Source organism: Homarus americanus, unplaced genomic scaffold (genome assembly GCF_018991925.1).
Source record: "Homarus americanus isolate GMGI-L3 unplaced genomic scaffold, GMGI_Hamer_2.0 scaffold51859, whole genome shotgun sequence".
Taxonomy (NCBI): Eukaryota; Metazoa; Arthropoda; class Malacostraca; order Decapoda; family Nephropidae; genus Homarus; species Homarus americanus.
The window spans coordinates 3,722,058-3,739,220 of NW_024711292.1; the positions used below are offsets into that span (position 1 = coordinate 3,722,058).

General features: G+C 35.9%; 1 protein-coding gene and 1 long non-coding RNA gene across 3 annotated transcripts; one reads left to right on the forward strand and one right to left on the reverse strand.

Annotated features, from left to right (window-relative positions):
• Positions 1-169: 169 nt before the first annotated feature.
• Positions 170-15,583, reverse strand: LOC121874474 (ATP-dependent RNA helicase DHX30-like). 2 transcript variants are annotated; one of them, XM_042378648.1, is made up of 16 exons: positions 15,235-15,583; positions 14,302-14,382; positions 13,168-13,264; positions 12,815-12,981; positions 11,931-12,079; positions 11,466-11,586; positions 9,738-9,942; positions 9,087-9,165; positions 7,995-8,126; positions 6,702-7,444; positions 5,640-5,844; positions 3,824-4,047; positions 3,357-3,595; positions 2,963-3,176; positions 2,391-2,654; positions 170-1,640 (listed from the first exon to the last, which is right to left on the reverse strand). In XM_042378648.1, the coding sequence occupies exons 1-16, from the start codon at positions 15,374-15,376 to the stop codon at positions 1,442-1,444; spliced, it is 3,261 nt and encodes a 1,086-aa protein (XP_042234582.1). In that variant the 5' UTR covers positions 15,377-15,583; the 3' UTR covers positions 170-1,441. The 2 variants fall into 2 exon arrangements, with proteins under 2 accessions (XP_042234582.1, XP_042234657.1); XM_042378723.1 differs by lacking the exon at positions 15,235-15,583 and having other exon boundaries at positions 14,309-14,382.
• On the forward strand, positions 8,037-15,017 carry LOC121874589. The gene is made up of 2 exons (XR_006090469.1): positions 8,037-8,146; positions 14,735-15,017. It is a non-coding gene; the product is annotated as an uncharacterized LOC121874589 (long non-coding RNA).
• Positions 15,584-17,163: the final 1,580 nt, after the last annotated feature.

Below are 17,163 nucleotides of genomic sequence, written 5' to 3' on the forward strand. Positions count from 1 at the left end.
TTTTAAAGTGAATTACAAACGAAAATTTTGTCAGTACACAGCGCAATCACTGACGTTGGGACTCAAAAATATGTAATTTGACAAAATTTTGGTACGACTGAGGCAGGTCGTAAGTCGGGGAGGAGCTGTATGCCTTTTTATGTGCTTTATTTGTGATATTAATTATATGTACCACTTAAAAAAATTTATTAGTGATTAATAGTACAGGTAGTTATTATTAGTAGTAATCAGGCATATTATGGAATGTGATACATTTTTCTCATACATCCCCTAAAACTACAAAAAAGGACAAAAATTATGAAAATTGGTAAAGATTTTGTGGGTAATGGACAGGGAATAGGTTCAAAACTTTAAACACGCTCACCCTTCTTACGCGCAATGCCTTCTATACAGTACTCGAGTATATTCATGATTTAAGTAAATATTTTATGATATTAATAATCTTTAAGAAATTCATGTAGTTTCTTAGTCTTCCAAATATTTTAGTGGTGGAATAAATGACCATTGCATGAGAATATCTCCTGATCAAAACTATGTGACTTGTATTATATTTAAGTGTAACCTTTGTTTCTGATAAAATAATATATTTAAATATACCATACAGGTATGTAAATAAATGACACACTTATGGGGAAACTTTGTATATGCTTGATACACCTCAAACCTTTGTGATAAACATTAATTTCAAGAGTTTTTGTGGCTGTGGTGAATGAATGTCTGCTCCAGTGCTGGTAGCTCCTAGTACATGAATGAAGTTAGTAACCTGAAGGCTGCCTTGTTAATAGGTTAGCAACAGATATTTTGGTGGATAAAAAAATAAAAACAATAAAGGTGGATAATTAATATATAAGGTAATCTAAAAGTACTGATAAGACTCAAACTTATTCAAGATATTGTGTCACCAAGATGTAAAAATAAGTTTGATTATAATATAATCCAGTTAATATGTTTTTGGAAGGTGGATGGAGAAGATGAGTGCAGTGCAATCATGTACATTGTATGTGTGGGTGGGTACAGGAGTAACTCACATTTGGAAGCAAGTGCAATGACTCATCCAGGTGTATGCTTCATACACCTGGTTTCAAGTGTCCCACACACTTGTGTACATTTATCACACTAAATTACAAATACTATTCTTGCACATACACATATAGGTGTATATGTTGCAGACCCACAGACAAAAGTAAATTTATCATACACACTGGTATATATGCCATACATGGGTACAAGCACAATACATACACCACATATACAAGTGCAGAGACTAGACACTGTACTGTTCACAAATAGGTTTATGTCCCTTGTATTTTCCGTATGAAGGAATCTGTTAGTAAAATGCTTAAAATACTTATATAGTATATTTTTCATGGGTCCAATTTAAATTGTCAATTTAAAAATTTACATTATTTACAGTAAACTTGATATGAACATAAGAATAATATCACAGATTTGCATTTTCAGTAACAGACTTTTTTTTTTGATTGAATTCACTATTTTCTATGAGATAACTCACATGCTGCACCAGGTCATCACAGAATGTATCAAGATACAAGGGAGATGTGCCAGTTCCCCGAGTCTTGATTATATATTGCACCATCTGGTCCACTGCACTACGGAGCTTCAGTATAAATCTGCCAGTCCTGGAAAGGACAAAAATGAAAGTAAGGAAAAAGGAAAGGTCAAAATTAATGAACTTGGAGCATATTTTTCAGACATAACATTAACCACATCTTTGAGGGCCAAAGTGGGAGTCTGACTATGCTCTACATAAAGTACTGTACAGTACTGTCCACTCCTTTCATTTCACAGGCATATGCTTACATCAGTTTCCCATTTACTTTACTAGTCTTTGGCATTTTGCTGTTTCAATTTTACTGTCATTTTACCTTTAATGTTATTGTCTTTTTTTTTGGGGGTATATAAAGCAACAAAACTCAAATTGCAGGAACTGAGGTGGGTAACTAATGATGCTAAGACTAGCTACCAAATTTGTTTGCTCCACTGATGTGAGTTTAATTCCATTTAAATTTTTACTTGTTTTAGTATATATTGTATAGTCCAAATAGCCAGTCTTTAAAGTATTAATTACTTGTACAGTACAGGTATATTCGATTTGTATTTTTTGTTATGTTATAGAGCAAAAAAACTCATATTAGGAACACATCTTCAGAAACTATTTGCAATTCAATAGGAAAATCTGCTTTGTATATCATAGTGTTTTACATGAACGACATTAAGCAGGGAACAACTGTAATGTACGTACCGCAATTTTACCCTACATTCAGCAGTAACAAGGTGCTTAAGAGATTTTGTGTAGGTCACTACTCTGCAGAAAAATACAACCTACTGCATATGTACAGACTAAGGTCTTTAGCAGTAAAATACATTACCTTTCATCAACAGAAAATGACAGTTGTTCTTTTCCATCAATTCTAATTACACAGCCATCGTCAAATTCTTCCATTGTTAGGGAGTGTCCAGCAAACAATGCTACACTAAGAGGCTGCATCACTGACAGGTCACGGGCAACTGTTCTTCTCGATACATCATCTCTGCTTAGATGAATACATAGGAGATGCTGTGAAAGCTGAACTGTATCCTTAGAAATCTGATGAAGCACACATTCACTTCCTGTATCTATTCTTGCCCCTTGCCTGCAAATATCAGTTCCATGGTTGAAGAATTTATCTAGTAGGAATTTAGGTCAGCAATAATGAGCATGAATTATAAAATATTTACAACTAAGAACTAGTGGTTTCTTATAATTCATGAGGAATAGGATGAAGTTAAGTGTAGTATGTATAAGCAGCCTATATGAAGAAGTAGTAAATTCAACCTCTTGGTATAATATATGGTAGTACAATTTTGTGTGTTACCTGGTTTATATGTTAGAACTTGCAACATAAATCAGTGATTAACTAAGCAATAAATGATGCAATAGTGTACCCGATAAACTACTTACTCGGTATTAATGACGAATGAGTCGGAATTTAGGATTCCCTTTGAAAAGGTACCTCTCTGTAGGTGCATGACATTTCCAATCCCTGCCAACAAAACACCCAGTACCAGCTGTTTGTTATGGCTATTGACATTCCATGAAGAAAATGATGATGAAATGTCTTCTTTATTTACTAATAATCCATCATGTAAGTGGTTACCATAGACACGTTTTATACCTGTGAAAGAAAGAAGGATTTCCAGTTATAAAACTAAGTACAGTTGATGGCCTTGCAGTTCCAAGACCTTCCTGAATATAATATCCATGCCATTACTTAATAGCTAATGTGACATTACACATCCCTATTGTAGCCCAACTTTCACTGGGGACTACTTAATATGTAAATCACATCACTAACCTTGATTAAAAAGTAAAGATCTATGACTGATATTATTATCATTACAAAACAGAAGCTTGTCTTCATAGTATTCCAGTTCATTCCACTCTTTGATGAGTTCTAATATTGCTAAAAGATCACTAGTGGGGTCAGCTTTAGCTTTAGTTTCCCTTATCATAGACCGCAACTCAATGCTATTATGGAAGATGCCTCGTCCACTGGTTAAGACAGCAGTAATTGTAAGGGCAGCATCCACACACCTGAAGTAGAAGACCGTTATGTCAACTGTTACAACAGAAGCACTTTTTACAATCAATATTTATTCTTCTAAAACACACAAGGCTTTAACAGCTCTTTTCACTACCCGGTAATTGCAATTATCATATCTCCATGCTAAAGATAATTTAAGCAGCCATATTTTAGAGGGTTTGATAACCAAAACCAAGTCTAACTGAAATTTTTTTAGCTGTAATATATACTGTACTAACCTGAAAATAGAGGCATAAACAAGAGCTTTTGACAAGTGAGGTGGTGTTGAAAATTGTACAACACGTCGTCCAAGGTCAGTAAGGGTTTCACCGTCCTGCCAATCTTCTGAATGGAGCATGCCAAGGTTCTTTAGTGTACTGACAGCTGCAAAGACTGATCTCCGTGATGGCACACTGAGCCCATCAGAAAGAAAACTTACCACACTTTCCTCTCCACAGTGAGACTGAAAAATAAAATATTAATAATTTTCATTATACTGTATATAGAAGAGCTATGAAGGCATGAATAAAAGGAAGGACAGCAAGTTTGGTAAATAGGAGTAAAGTACAAATTACAAATGGAAGATAAATCCACTATTGTTTGCAAATGGTACTGTTGAGGTGGGCAGTTGAGAGGAAAAGTTACAAATATTAGTGCATGAGGCTGGAAGACTGAAAAGTAACAGTGAATGTGAAAATAAGTAAACAGAAAAATAAATGCCAACTTGAATAGTTATATAATGGAGGAAGCGAGTGGATGTGATAGCATATAAAACAGTGGGTGATGAGACGATTCATAAAGTAGCTGAGGACCACTAAGAAATGTATGGCAAGAAAGAACTGTGTCAAAGGAAGCAAAGTTGGGAATGTATAGAAAAAATATTAAGAGCCAACACTCCTGTAAGGCAATGAAGAATGGACTCCAGGTGCATGAGGAAGAAGCAAAAGAAATGACTTGCTTGAGATCAATAGGTTGTAGAAAATATGAAATAAGATAGAGATATGGAAAGGAAAGAAGTGTAGGACATAGCTGACCAGGGTTTACTGAAGTAAGAATATACAGTAATAATATACAGTGACCCCTCGTTTAACGAACACCTCGGTTAACGTAATTTCGATTAACGAACTGCCTTCCATAAGGATCTTCAATTCGGTTAACGAAAAAAAATTCGGTTAACAAAGTTCTTACGAACCGACCTCAACATGTTTTCGCTTGCACTGACCGGGCAACCAGCTTTAGTATCAGTCCGCCAATACATTAATCGGTTCTAGGGCTTAAATTCCTTACTATTTTAGTAAATATCAAGAAGTTTAAACTATTCAATAATTTTAAAAGTTTAATATTCAATTTTTTAGTCATTTTAACAATTATTGAACATAACTGAAGGTAAAGTGACTAGTTTAATGCGCGGCATCCGGCCTCTTAACACAGCAAACAGGAGTTAGTCTCTCTCTGTTTTCACTGGAGGTAACATCTTGCTTGAGACTCTCTTCAACTAAACGCTTTTTTTCTGTGTTTCCAAGCAAATTATTGGTCATTTTGAAATATATTTTACATATTGACAATATATAATGCAGTGCAGTGTTAATTTAAAGAAAATAATCTTGAATTACACCAGAGCTAAAATTTTATGGGTGAAATGGCGCCATGGGGTGACTTCTCTTCCACCCCAATGCCTTCTCTTCTTCCTTCTCCTCCACCCCCATTCTAAATCCCATCATCATCATCCAGGAGCCTTCTACATACACACCTCAAAGTAAGTGAACTTTTCTACCATTTTTGTTGAATTTAGGAAATTTTCGGTGAGCTGGAACCAATTACCCAAAAACCCACTGAAACAATGGTTTCGGTTAACGAACGACCTTCTGGAACGGATTGATTTCGTTAACAGAGGGGTCACTGTAATGAGATTATAAAGATGGGTAATGGGTGTGAAACGTTGATGATGGTGCTGGTTCAGATCAGGCCAATTTATGTTAAGTTGTAGTTGTTTATATACAGTACTAATTTTAAACCGGAGAATGACATGCTTGAAAGAAAAATTATTATGCTGACCTTACACTGAAGAATGACATGTTCCAAAGGTATTCTCATAATTTCTGGAATTGGGTATTGACTCATATCTTGGTGAACATCCGATGAATAAAGATGAAACACTTCGCCAGGCTGAACTCGACCGGCCCTACCAGCCCGCTGTTGACTGTTTGCCCGAGATATCCAGTGATTTCCAAGCACAGTCAAGTCTTTCTTACTATTATATCTGGGGAGGAGAGATACTAATCTACTTTAGTGTTCCTTTAAAGAGATTAGATTCATGTGCTCAGAGATACTGTACTCCATATGAACACAAAATTCTAGCCACACAAGTTAGGGGTGAACAGTCCCACTGGCTGGAGGTGGGATTGGAAGTACAGTATAAAAATAAGTATTGAAGTAAACTCATAATGATTTTCTTACTATTATACACAGTATTAATATTCTGAGACCGGAAAATGACTGCCAAGGAAGATATTTCAAATATGGGATGACTCCAGAAAATGCGATACTCAACACTTGTATAATTTATCCCTGATATGTAAAAGTGCTAAGAATCAACTTTCATTCTAGGTCACTGCCTTTCTCAACTACTCACTAATACACCTCATTAATGAAAGAATAACAAACTGTGGTGATCTCCCATCTATTCTGAACTTATACTGTACAGTATAATCAAATAAATAAATAGCTCTCAAACAGTACCAATATGCCTACAAGTATTTAAAACAAGTTAACAAAAAATCTTGGCCAAAGTTTATGACATGGAGATTGTCATATTATAATTACTTCACTGCTGAAACATGAAATGTTTGTACAGTATTGTGGTTATTCACTAGAGTAATAATGGTCTTATTAACTAACAAGTGGGATTCACACACTACATTATACTAACAGTATGTTGAAAAATACTTTTTTGAATTGTAGTTGACAAGTAGGTGTAAAAGGAAGCATGAACTCTCTAGGGTTGATGACTTTGGAATTCAATGGGTTAAGAATAGTTAAAAATATAAGTATTTGGTTAAACTATCTCTATGTAGCATGTAGGCCCTGATAAAGAGGGTTCTTAATACAAGCACTCACCTATGCTCTTTATGAAATCCAGAGTCAACTACATACACAACATCATTTATTGTTAAACTTGTTTCAGCGAGGTTAGTGGCAAGTACCACTTTTCGCTGCCCATATGGTGGACTCTCAAAGATCATCTCTTGGCTTTGTGAGGTGAGACGTGAGTGAAGAGGCAAAACCCACAGTTTCTTTCCCAAATGCTTATGTTCCAGTAGTCTGTCTTGTACTAAAGAGATGTCCTGCCATCCAGGAAGGAAACAAAGAATAGCTCCTGGAGGTCTTGAGTGATCTATTGCTCGAATCACAGCAACAACAAGGTCAGTGTTGACAATAGGTCGGGATTCAGGTTTCATGAGAGCTTCTATCTGGTAGCGTTTGGGGTTAATCCCAAGTGTATTTAGAACATGAGGAAGGTAGTGCCGTGTGAGGGGATACAGTGTGCCAGGTACCTCTAGAAGTGTGGTTTCATCCTCACCAAAATATTTCTGCAATTGCTTGGTGCTCAAGGATGCACTCATTAGAATTAACCGTAAGCTACTATGGTTTCGCATAAGACGATGTAACAGAATCAACAGAAGGTCAGTCTGTACTGAACGTTCATGAACCTCATCCACAATGACATGTGATATACCCTCTAAAGTGGAATTGGAATGAATATTCTGAAGCAGCATGCCCGTTGTACAGAACATAATACCACCCCGATTGCGGAGTCGCTTGTATTCTAAACGCACATGGTAACCTACACTCTCGCCCACCTGTAAAGAGATTTATGAATGAGTATAGCTGCAATAACTTTTATACAAAATATAACAGTTTATGTAAAATAGCATAACAGTAATCTGTAGAGCTTGTAAACCTATGCTATGAGGAAAACAGACCTGATCCCTGATAAACCCACAAGATCCATCACCAGGGACATCCTCTGCCAATAATACCAATAGTGTTTCTAATACTTCTGGCATTATACACTAACTTCCTGTGACATCTTGGGGTCTGTCAAAGAACAGATCTATTTAAAAAAAAATAAAAATAAATAAATAAAAATTGTTCCCTATCATTTTTTACAGTAAATATTAAATATCAAGCAAGTAAAGTGGCATGCAATGTGTACTTTAATGAAGCTTCAGTTTTAAGTACGAATTTTTCTAATCACATAAAGGAAGTTTTTAACAGTTAAATATGGTATACATAATTGCAAAACCCTAATATGCCAATATAAAAAAAAATAACAGTTACTGTAGTGTGATATAAATATAAAAAATCAAAATTATCACTTCATTATCTTTGCTTCAGCATTTGTCTAACCTTTTCATTTCTTTCTCTTGCAACTCGCTTTGCCAGAGATATTGCAGATATTCGCCTTGGTTGGGTAATTAGGATATTACACTCAGAGCCTCTACCTTCTTCAGTCCATTGGTCCAGTATCATCTGTGGTACCTACAATAACAATGAAAAGGGTTAGCATCTATTTCTGATCAGTAAACAGTAAAGAAAAAATTCTAACACCCTTAAACAAATGGACGATGGTTATTTTTATTATTATTAAAACAGGCATTAAATAAAGTGACTGGCATAAATACAGATACTATAAGCAACTGGTTATGGATAGTGGAAAAAACATTATACTGTAATGATGCTGGGAAGGAATGCAATAAATCTCATAACAAATTAAGTATTTCAACAGTTGAACTCCACCCAAAACAGACTTGGCTATAGGAATACTTTATGACATTTAATATTACCTTCTGTAAAATCTGGGCATTCCACCCAAAAACCTGGACTTCTGGTCCTCCAACTTTCAGTTTCTGGTTTACATTGGGCAATAATGGGTGTGTTTTTCCCATATACCGGTATGCCTTTATAATATCTCAAAAAGCTAGCAAAATGCCTCCATTGTAGTGGGGCCACAAAGGTAAACATATTTTGCTGTTAATTACACAAAAAGTGAAATTATTATGCAAACTTACTGGTGGTGTCTTAAGTTACTGAAACCCAAGAACATCCAAACACTGGCAACTGTTAGGTCCCAGGGGTAATGGATTTGAGAGGGTTTATTCTACATGATTACAGAAAAATGCTGTGTAATCTAAGAATTATGTTTCTATACAAGGTCTCATTATAGTAAATTGTGTTGCTTGAACACTTAAGGTTATGGGAATAATTACTGAATATATCTGAACCTGTTTCCTTACTAGGTATTAATAGACCTACAGTATTAAATATGTTACCACCTATAAACAGACTTTAGCAATAAATTCAACTCATATCTACTTCAGAGACAGTGGTGCCAACCTATCAACTTATAATTTCCTCTCCTTGTTTCTCTTCCCTAGTCTCTTGTACCCATGCACCTTAGCTAATACTTTCCAGGACAGTATTCTTAAACAAACTCCATACCTGTGTACTCTTGCCACAACCTGTGTCCCCAGCCACAATCAATATTCGTTTTTTATCTAGTGCTTCTTGCAAGTCTGACCTGTAAACAAAGGATCACAGTTTAATACTTCTTATTTCATGGTACAATTAATTACCTTGCCTACAACTGTGGGGTAATGTATTGTTTTCAATCCTGTCTCTCTGTCTGCTCCAAAATAACTTGATAATGGGTTTCCAGTTTGCAATAAACTTGGTAGATATGATCAACATGTGACACATGGTTAACTTAAAGTGCATTTTGCACCAAAATTAACTAGGTGTTGCCATTGTAATGGTTTGTTGGATGATGTTTAATTACTTCTACTTTACCCTGCCATCCTTTTCAATTCATAATCTGATTGAATAAACAGGATGGTTAGCAAAAGGTTTTATTTTGTCATATCAATAAGGTAACTAAGAATAATAATTAATGTTTTTGTCTTACAGAAACCTTACTTATATAAATGGATAAGTTAAGATTTGTTATAACTACTGAACCACTCAGAAGTGTGAAATCTGTATACAGTATGCTTACCATCCTGATCACAGTAATATGAGGAGCATTCAGTAACCTGGGTAACTAAAGGGCACCTATAAATAACTACAGTACACAACAAAAACATTAATGCTCACTTATACTGAAGCATGGGAAGAGACACAGAGTCTTGATCTCTGCTACTCTGATGCTGCAATTTGCTGTACAGCTTGTTGAGGAGTTCTCTGTTACGGTAACCAGAGTTACCCAAGTCCTCTATGTTTCCAGTATATTCCTGTCCAGTGAGTAAATCTATTTTATACTGACTCTTCTCCTCCAAGTTGTTGGGCATCTGAGACATCTCTGATGTGAAATAAACAGAATGCTAAAAAGCTTTATCACTTTACAACTTACAACTGATCTTCCCTGGTTATGTATTAAAGTCTAAAACAACAAATATGTTCATAAAACAGAGAGAAATATTGGTATAAGAATAATACAAATGTACTATGTATAATAATTACAGTAGATTCAAATTGGCAGCTGCAAAACATCTTACAAAAACATTATTTAAGGCTTTTCATTTCTTACATATTTGAACAAATATAGTAATAATGCTTGAGAAGAATGACAGAATATGTATATGTTAAGTTTAGTTCTTGTTACTATCAATAAAAAACACAAGTTCTACAAAACAATTTTTATCAAAATATGACATATCTATGAGGCAGTCTTATGTTTCAATGTTTTTAGAAATTATAATGAAGATATGTATGTCATAGAGTAAGTATATCACCATTCTCATTTTCATTCAATCTTACTATTTTATCTATTTTCATGAATGAAAATATATACTGTATATGAATTACCGACCTACAGTAGAGGAGACCGTTGACTTTCACTTGGGTTACATTCTTTGAAAACATTGTAGATATGGAATCCTCAGAAATGGAAATACTGTACAGTAAATAATTTATGAGAACAATGAGATACATTCTGGACCCTGAATTTCTGCTGGTAACCAACTAAATTTGAAGATTGAAAACCCTAGATACCCCATCATAGTAGGGATTTTGATTTTATGGACTATGTACTGTACCAACTATGTACAGTATACAGTATTTCAGATTGAGAGTGATAGACTGACCAAAACACTGGGCTACCGATCTAGGGACAACGTTCGTTGCATTTACATTGTTCCCACTTACCCTCATTACATTTACACTTACATCTTCCATATGGGGGGGGGGGATTTTATGTCATTATAATAACCAAAAGAGGCAGAAAAGGGAATAGTAAAGAATCTGCAAGTGGCCAACACCACTGAATGTCTTAGTAAATAGTAAAAAGAAACCCTCGCCAAGAAAAAAAAGGACAGTCATGGAATGCTGGTAGACAGGTTTCAGGGAGTGAGGGATAGGGTGAAGGTTGGATGAGTAAAATGGAGAAAGGTTGAAGTTGTGTCAGACAGATGGATGCCAAGAAAATGGAAGTAAAGGTTAAAAACAAAACAATGATTAGGACAGTGTTGATGTGTGGAGTAGGAAAATGGGCATTAAGGATAGAGGAAGAATTGCCCGAGAGAACTGAGATGGGATGTTGTAGTGAATATTGGGTTTGTCATAGATGGAGACATGAGGGAACTGATGCAAGAGTAAGAGTGACAAGTATAAGCAGTGAGATAAGAGAAGTAAAGCTGAGTTGGTTTGGTCATGTGGTACAATGAGTGTATTTATTATCTGCAGCATCCAACAGGAATGTGCCCCAATACAAATTAGAGTCTCATTGTATATCATACTGGATATTCAACAAAACGCCATTCCCAATTTTACCTACTCTAGAATTCACAAAATTTAAATTTTTAAGAAGACTGGTCTATAGAGTACCTTCATCAGTTTCCATGAGATCTTCCTTTCCAAGTCCAACTTCATCCTCTGAGTCTTCTCTGACATGTGACAACAAAGATTCAGACACACTTGAGGACTGTTGAGTTATGAGCGGCTCGATCTAAAATTAAAGATTATGTTAGCAAGACCTGAAACACTTCTTGGTTATATGAAATAATAAAATAACAATATTTCTCAAAGGTGTAAGGCACAGAAGACATAGTAAGACCTTAGAGTTAGAGGAAACAATTGAATAAAGGAGTTTTACCTTTTTACATGCATAAAAACCCAGACACTATAACCACACGGATCCACATTTAAAAAACCTGAATTTAGCCAAATAAAATATTAAAAGTGGCATCCCTGTAGGGAAGGGGTTAAGGGGCATAGAATATTAAAGGGGGAAGGGGTAATGCCTAAACCAGTGGTGCCTCTCCCACAATACAAGCATTTCAGTCTGCTAACCTTATCAAATTGTTGCAGCAAGTCCAAGCCTTCCTCTAAAAGAGGAGTGGGCACAGTAATCACCGGTGGAAGATTCCATTCTTGAAGTAATTTCTTTTTTTCCTCCACTGATATTGTAATAGGGTAACCATTCACACTTATGTAGTTATCTGGGGAAAAAATATGTAGCTATTCAGGCAGCTTTAGATAAAAAATAATAAATAAAAATACATTTAAACACAGTAAGGCTTCGATTTGAGTGTGTTCCTTTCTTGAAAATTAGGGACTTATCTTCAAACCCTCTTTTACAAAAGAGACTGCACTAGGTGACTCACACTTTACCAGCCAGAGTCTACAGAGTGAAAACTCAGGCCCCTCATAAATGATAGCTGGAACTAAATGAAATCCTCCCACTGAATCCCTAGTTCTTAAAAAAAATAGGTCTTGATGATGTACCCAATCCCTTAAAGAATGAAGGATAAAGAGTCTTGTCCCCACATTCTTATGACCCTCATTTGGCTCAGTTACAAACCAATCATTACATTGGGATGACCTTCATTTACAGCCCACTTCAGTGTTACCCAATGAGAGAAGGGAGGGAACCTGAGTTGGCTGAGTCAGATTAAGTTTTGGCAAAGGGACAACACCAAGGTGGATAGATTTAACAATGACAGTTCTCTGATGTTTCCCTGTACTTTTTATGTCAAAACAATTGTAAAATGAGCTCACAAATATAACTAAGATAATACCATCCAATACAAGTTTAGTATCATTAGCATGACCTGCCCTTTCAGAGATAACACTGAAAAGGCTTTAGCAGTTACTAATTTCAATAACAGTCATTAATATTCTTGACAGTGAGACATCAGACAAAAAACAAGTATTAATTGTTGGCATATACTTACCATTATAGAGCATTTCAATAGCCTTTACTAATGCAGATAACTCGGCATTTTTTTTATTCAAACCATAACCAACAAAAGTGGCAGGTTTGGGCCAATTTACTGTGAAGGAACTCTGAAACACCAGCTGATGGTTAACTCGTCCAACGGCTGATGTTTTTTGATCACATCTATGGAGCAAAAAGGAGTTCATCATTTCACTACTGTTCAAAGCTCTGCAAGAGATATAACCTTTCTAAGGTAAAAAAAAAAATCCAGTATTTCACATATGCTGAAAACAATTAAAGTAGACCTGGGTGTAATTAAAACAGGAAAACCTATTTCATATTTGTTTTAACCAATGTAATATACTTTACCTATACATGGGGTTAAGATTACTTGATAAATTATGGAACATGTTCTTCACAGTTGACTTTACATTGGGGAACAACTGTAGAACTCCAGATTTCTGTTCTGAAAGAAAAATAAATTTCAAACAACTACCTTTATAATAATTTCCTAAAATCATAAACAATACACAGTACATATATGTAAGAATGTACAAGATGGTGTTTAACATTGTGTGTGGGAGAGGTGGTAGTACAGAATGGTAGTGGGAGGAAGTGATAGATACAGTACGTATTCAGAATACTGTATAATAATAATCACGAAAAATCCCATTGGTTCAGCATATATTATATAATGTAGCCTATGTAGGGAATGACAAACAGCAGTGGTAATTAGCAAAACACAATTCAAAAGGTATCAAAATTTATTTGTATTTTTTTAGTTAGAATGAAAGAATGATAACCAGTAGAAAACACATTTCGAAAATTGTGTTTATTCATTATTTTAATATTCTATGCACCATTATCTACTTTCTTCATGTTTGTGTATCAGTAACCAGAGTGTGTTTATTTCAGTAATGTTGTCACTGCTGTAAGTGTATTTGTTAAGGATCAATTACAGTATTAACACTTTGGAAATATGAAAACTCTTTACAATTTATTAGTCCTAATTTTATTTCTTGCAAGTTTATAGAATACGGGTAGTTTTTCCCAAATCAAACAAAATCAACCCAAAAATGGCATGTCCCAATCACTCATAGCTTGAGGCCCTCCACTCTCTCTGGTTGTATTCGAATTTGATTTGTTTTCCCTAATTAAATACTGCAGTAGTACCAACAATTTTGCTAATCATGATCTGAAGAAATACAATGACACTCTCACAAAGAGAAGTTTCATTGTGCTGATTGGATGAGTACTGGTCTAGGCTCCTATGTCCATCAACTATGTTAGGCTAAACAGAGCATGGAAAGTTCAGGTATTGTCAAATTAAAGTCATATCTGCAACATTATATATTGTAGTCTAGTACAGTAAACAGTAACATTTCGTCAACTGCTTTAATGTACAGATTAAAAATAATTATTGTCAGACACCATGCATATTAAAACTAAAGTAAGCATAATGTTGTAAAGTAAATTCTTATAAATAAATCATGGTTGACATACTATTTACATAATGTTCATCTGCCATGACAAGCTGCTGTAGCTGCTTCTGTGACTGGTGCAGACTCCCCTTGGGAGATCCTCCTGCAATATATATAAGATCAAGAGTTAATAGAAAACTAAAAGACCATAAAAATATAATAAAAGTCATTGTTTCTGAGGCAAAACTAGTCTCCCTTCATCCCCTGACCCACCAACAACAGATGAGTTTTATTTTATGGATTCTGAGACAGCCATTAGTGAATTTGTCATCTGGATCAATACATATACGATTATTCAGATCACCATAGGATCATTTCATCTCTACATGACAGTACAGTACTAGGATCATTATTAAAACATTATTAGAAGCCCTATGGGGTCATGAAGATCGCTACACGATCAGTAAAGGATCATTTGACTTATGATAGGATCTGTTTTATCTGTCAACACACAGGAAAGTTGAATGTGGACGCCCAGTTTCTATCCCCGAGTCTGATGTGAGAAAGAGGTTATCCACTGTGACTCTACCCAACATGTAGGTAATCCGGTTTCCTCCTGCACTACCACTGGACTGATGAAGGACAACCTCAGCAGATACAACGGGGGTTTAAACAGGCCACAACCTTAATTCCCCCATTACTAAGGTAAACTCCAATGAACACCAAGCCATTAAATCGAGCAATTCCTCACATTTACCTATACACCAATATCATATGTTAATAAATTGGTTGTAGTTATTTGACCTATCATAGACCTTTACTTGCTTCCACTATCCATCCGGTATTTGTTCTGTTTGATCACAGTTGATGACTCTGATCCTAGATTACTGAAGTTGGTCATTTACAAACCTAACCTAACCTAACCTAACCTAACCTAGCCTAGCCTAACCTAACCTAACCTAACCTAACCTAACCTAACCTAACCTAACCTAACCTAACCTAGCCTAGTACTTACGTTTTGACTTGGCGGGTAAAGGTTGTGTTGTCTTGAGATTCCTGCATTGTGAGGTCCACCAACATCCTTCAGAAGAAATTAATAATCTATGTATATAATGTTTACTTTGGGTGAGACGGGTTAACTTTTCTACCTTAAACATATCCTCAGTGTCTGTGCTCCGTCATATAACGTGTCATGTACTGTACTTGTATTGGGGTAAGGACCGGCGGCTAACGAACCACGAGTCAGATTCGATGGTTCATAAACTCAATGAACTTATGATCAATGATTCAAATGATCTGATAAAGATATAAGACGGGTCTGGTGGTTCAATGAGCCTCCTCTTGTCGCCGACCACAACAACATGTTCCTTCTGCTAGTATGACGAAGAATACGGGTCGAGTTATATATATAATTTTAAGTATTTTACGATATTTATACAGAAATATTATTAATTTATGTAATATATTAACGCACAAGTATAATTTTGAATGTTTTTTTATTCTTATGGATATTCTAGAGTAGTATATTATATAAGAAATTAAGTTAAACCAATAATTTGATCCGGATATATTACCAACTTTCCATGGTTGCGTTTAACATCTTAGTATAACCTCTTGTGTAAATTTTATTATTTTATCAACACATTTTTTTATAGCAGTCAAATTGTATCGCTCATATTGAAATAATTTATTTTTTTTATACGAAAATGTAAACCTAGATCGTGATTTTATTGTCACTAGATGTATTGACTCGAGATTGTTGTGCTTATTATTTGGGTTAAAGGCCTGTTTCCTTGGCGGTGTAACTTAAATATAATCCCGGAATTTTGCCTTGATCTTTGGAAGGCCGAGTTAATCATTATATGCATAAATATAGTTGTCCAATTCACAGCACGTCATCATACTAATAATTTTATCCTCTTCGCCACTAATCGATTCGTTAGCCACTTCATGCGTTCTTAGGTATTGGAAATGCTTGAAAAGTTTTCTTGAGCTTGTAGTGGATACCTCCCCTACAAACGCTGTTTGTCGCTGAGTCGCCGACCCCACGAATTCCCCAGTGTATGCCTCGTGGTCTAGGTCAACCAGCGCCGCCTAACATGACGGAGGTCAACTATTAAGCCACGCCTACCTCCGCTATTTAAGACCTGACCTCGTGGTGACCTCTCTCTTTTCTGGTTCCATGACAAAACCCCAACGGACAAAACCCCCAACGGGGTTGTCATTTATCAACACTAATCTAACCTAACCTAACCTAAACATAAAAGTGTTTTATTTTATATTTTATATATGAGACGGGGGTTTTGTCCGTTGGGGTTTTATCCGGTCACCCTCTTTTCTACCTACACCAACCAGCAAGCAACACCTCCTCCTCCTCCGCCTGCCTGGCGGTCCTCGCTCCCGCCGGCGAGCATGGCGACCCACAAGCTGTCCTCCTCTGAGCACCCTCACCAGCCAGCTCTCTCTACATCACACTTGTAACCACGCTGCCACTTCCCAGCACCAAGCTGCATTGTACATCCAATACAACATGTATACAGAGAGCACATTGTGAGTTTCCTTTCTCCATCCCATCCTGAGTGTGAACAAAACCACCCGAACCCCACAAGCTTTACCATTTCGAGCAATATGTCTTGTTGAACTTTGTCAGCCTACTCAAAACAGTTTCATTCACAGTCTCAGGAATCAGCATTAAGGTTCGGCAAATGTTATATGTGGCGGGGGAAAGATGTGACGAGGTAACACTGTCATCTACGTGTTTCATTAGTTGCCAAAGAAACAAGGTTGGAAGTCTACACTTGATAGGTAAGCATAAATATACGTTAAGTCTTTATGTCAGCGATCTTACGCCTGTTAACGAAATCAAACAAATTTGTGCATTTTCTCTCTCTTTTTTTTTTTACCTCTGTGGTAGTAAATCTCTCCCCCGGGATCTTAAGCAAAT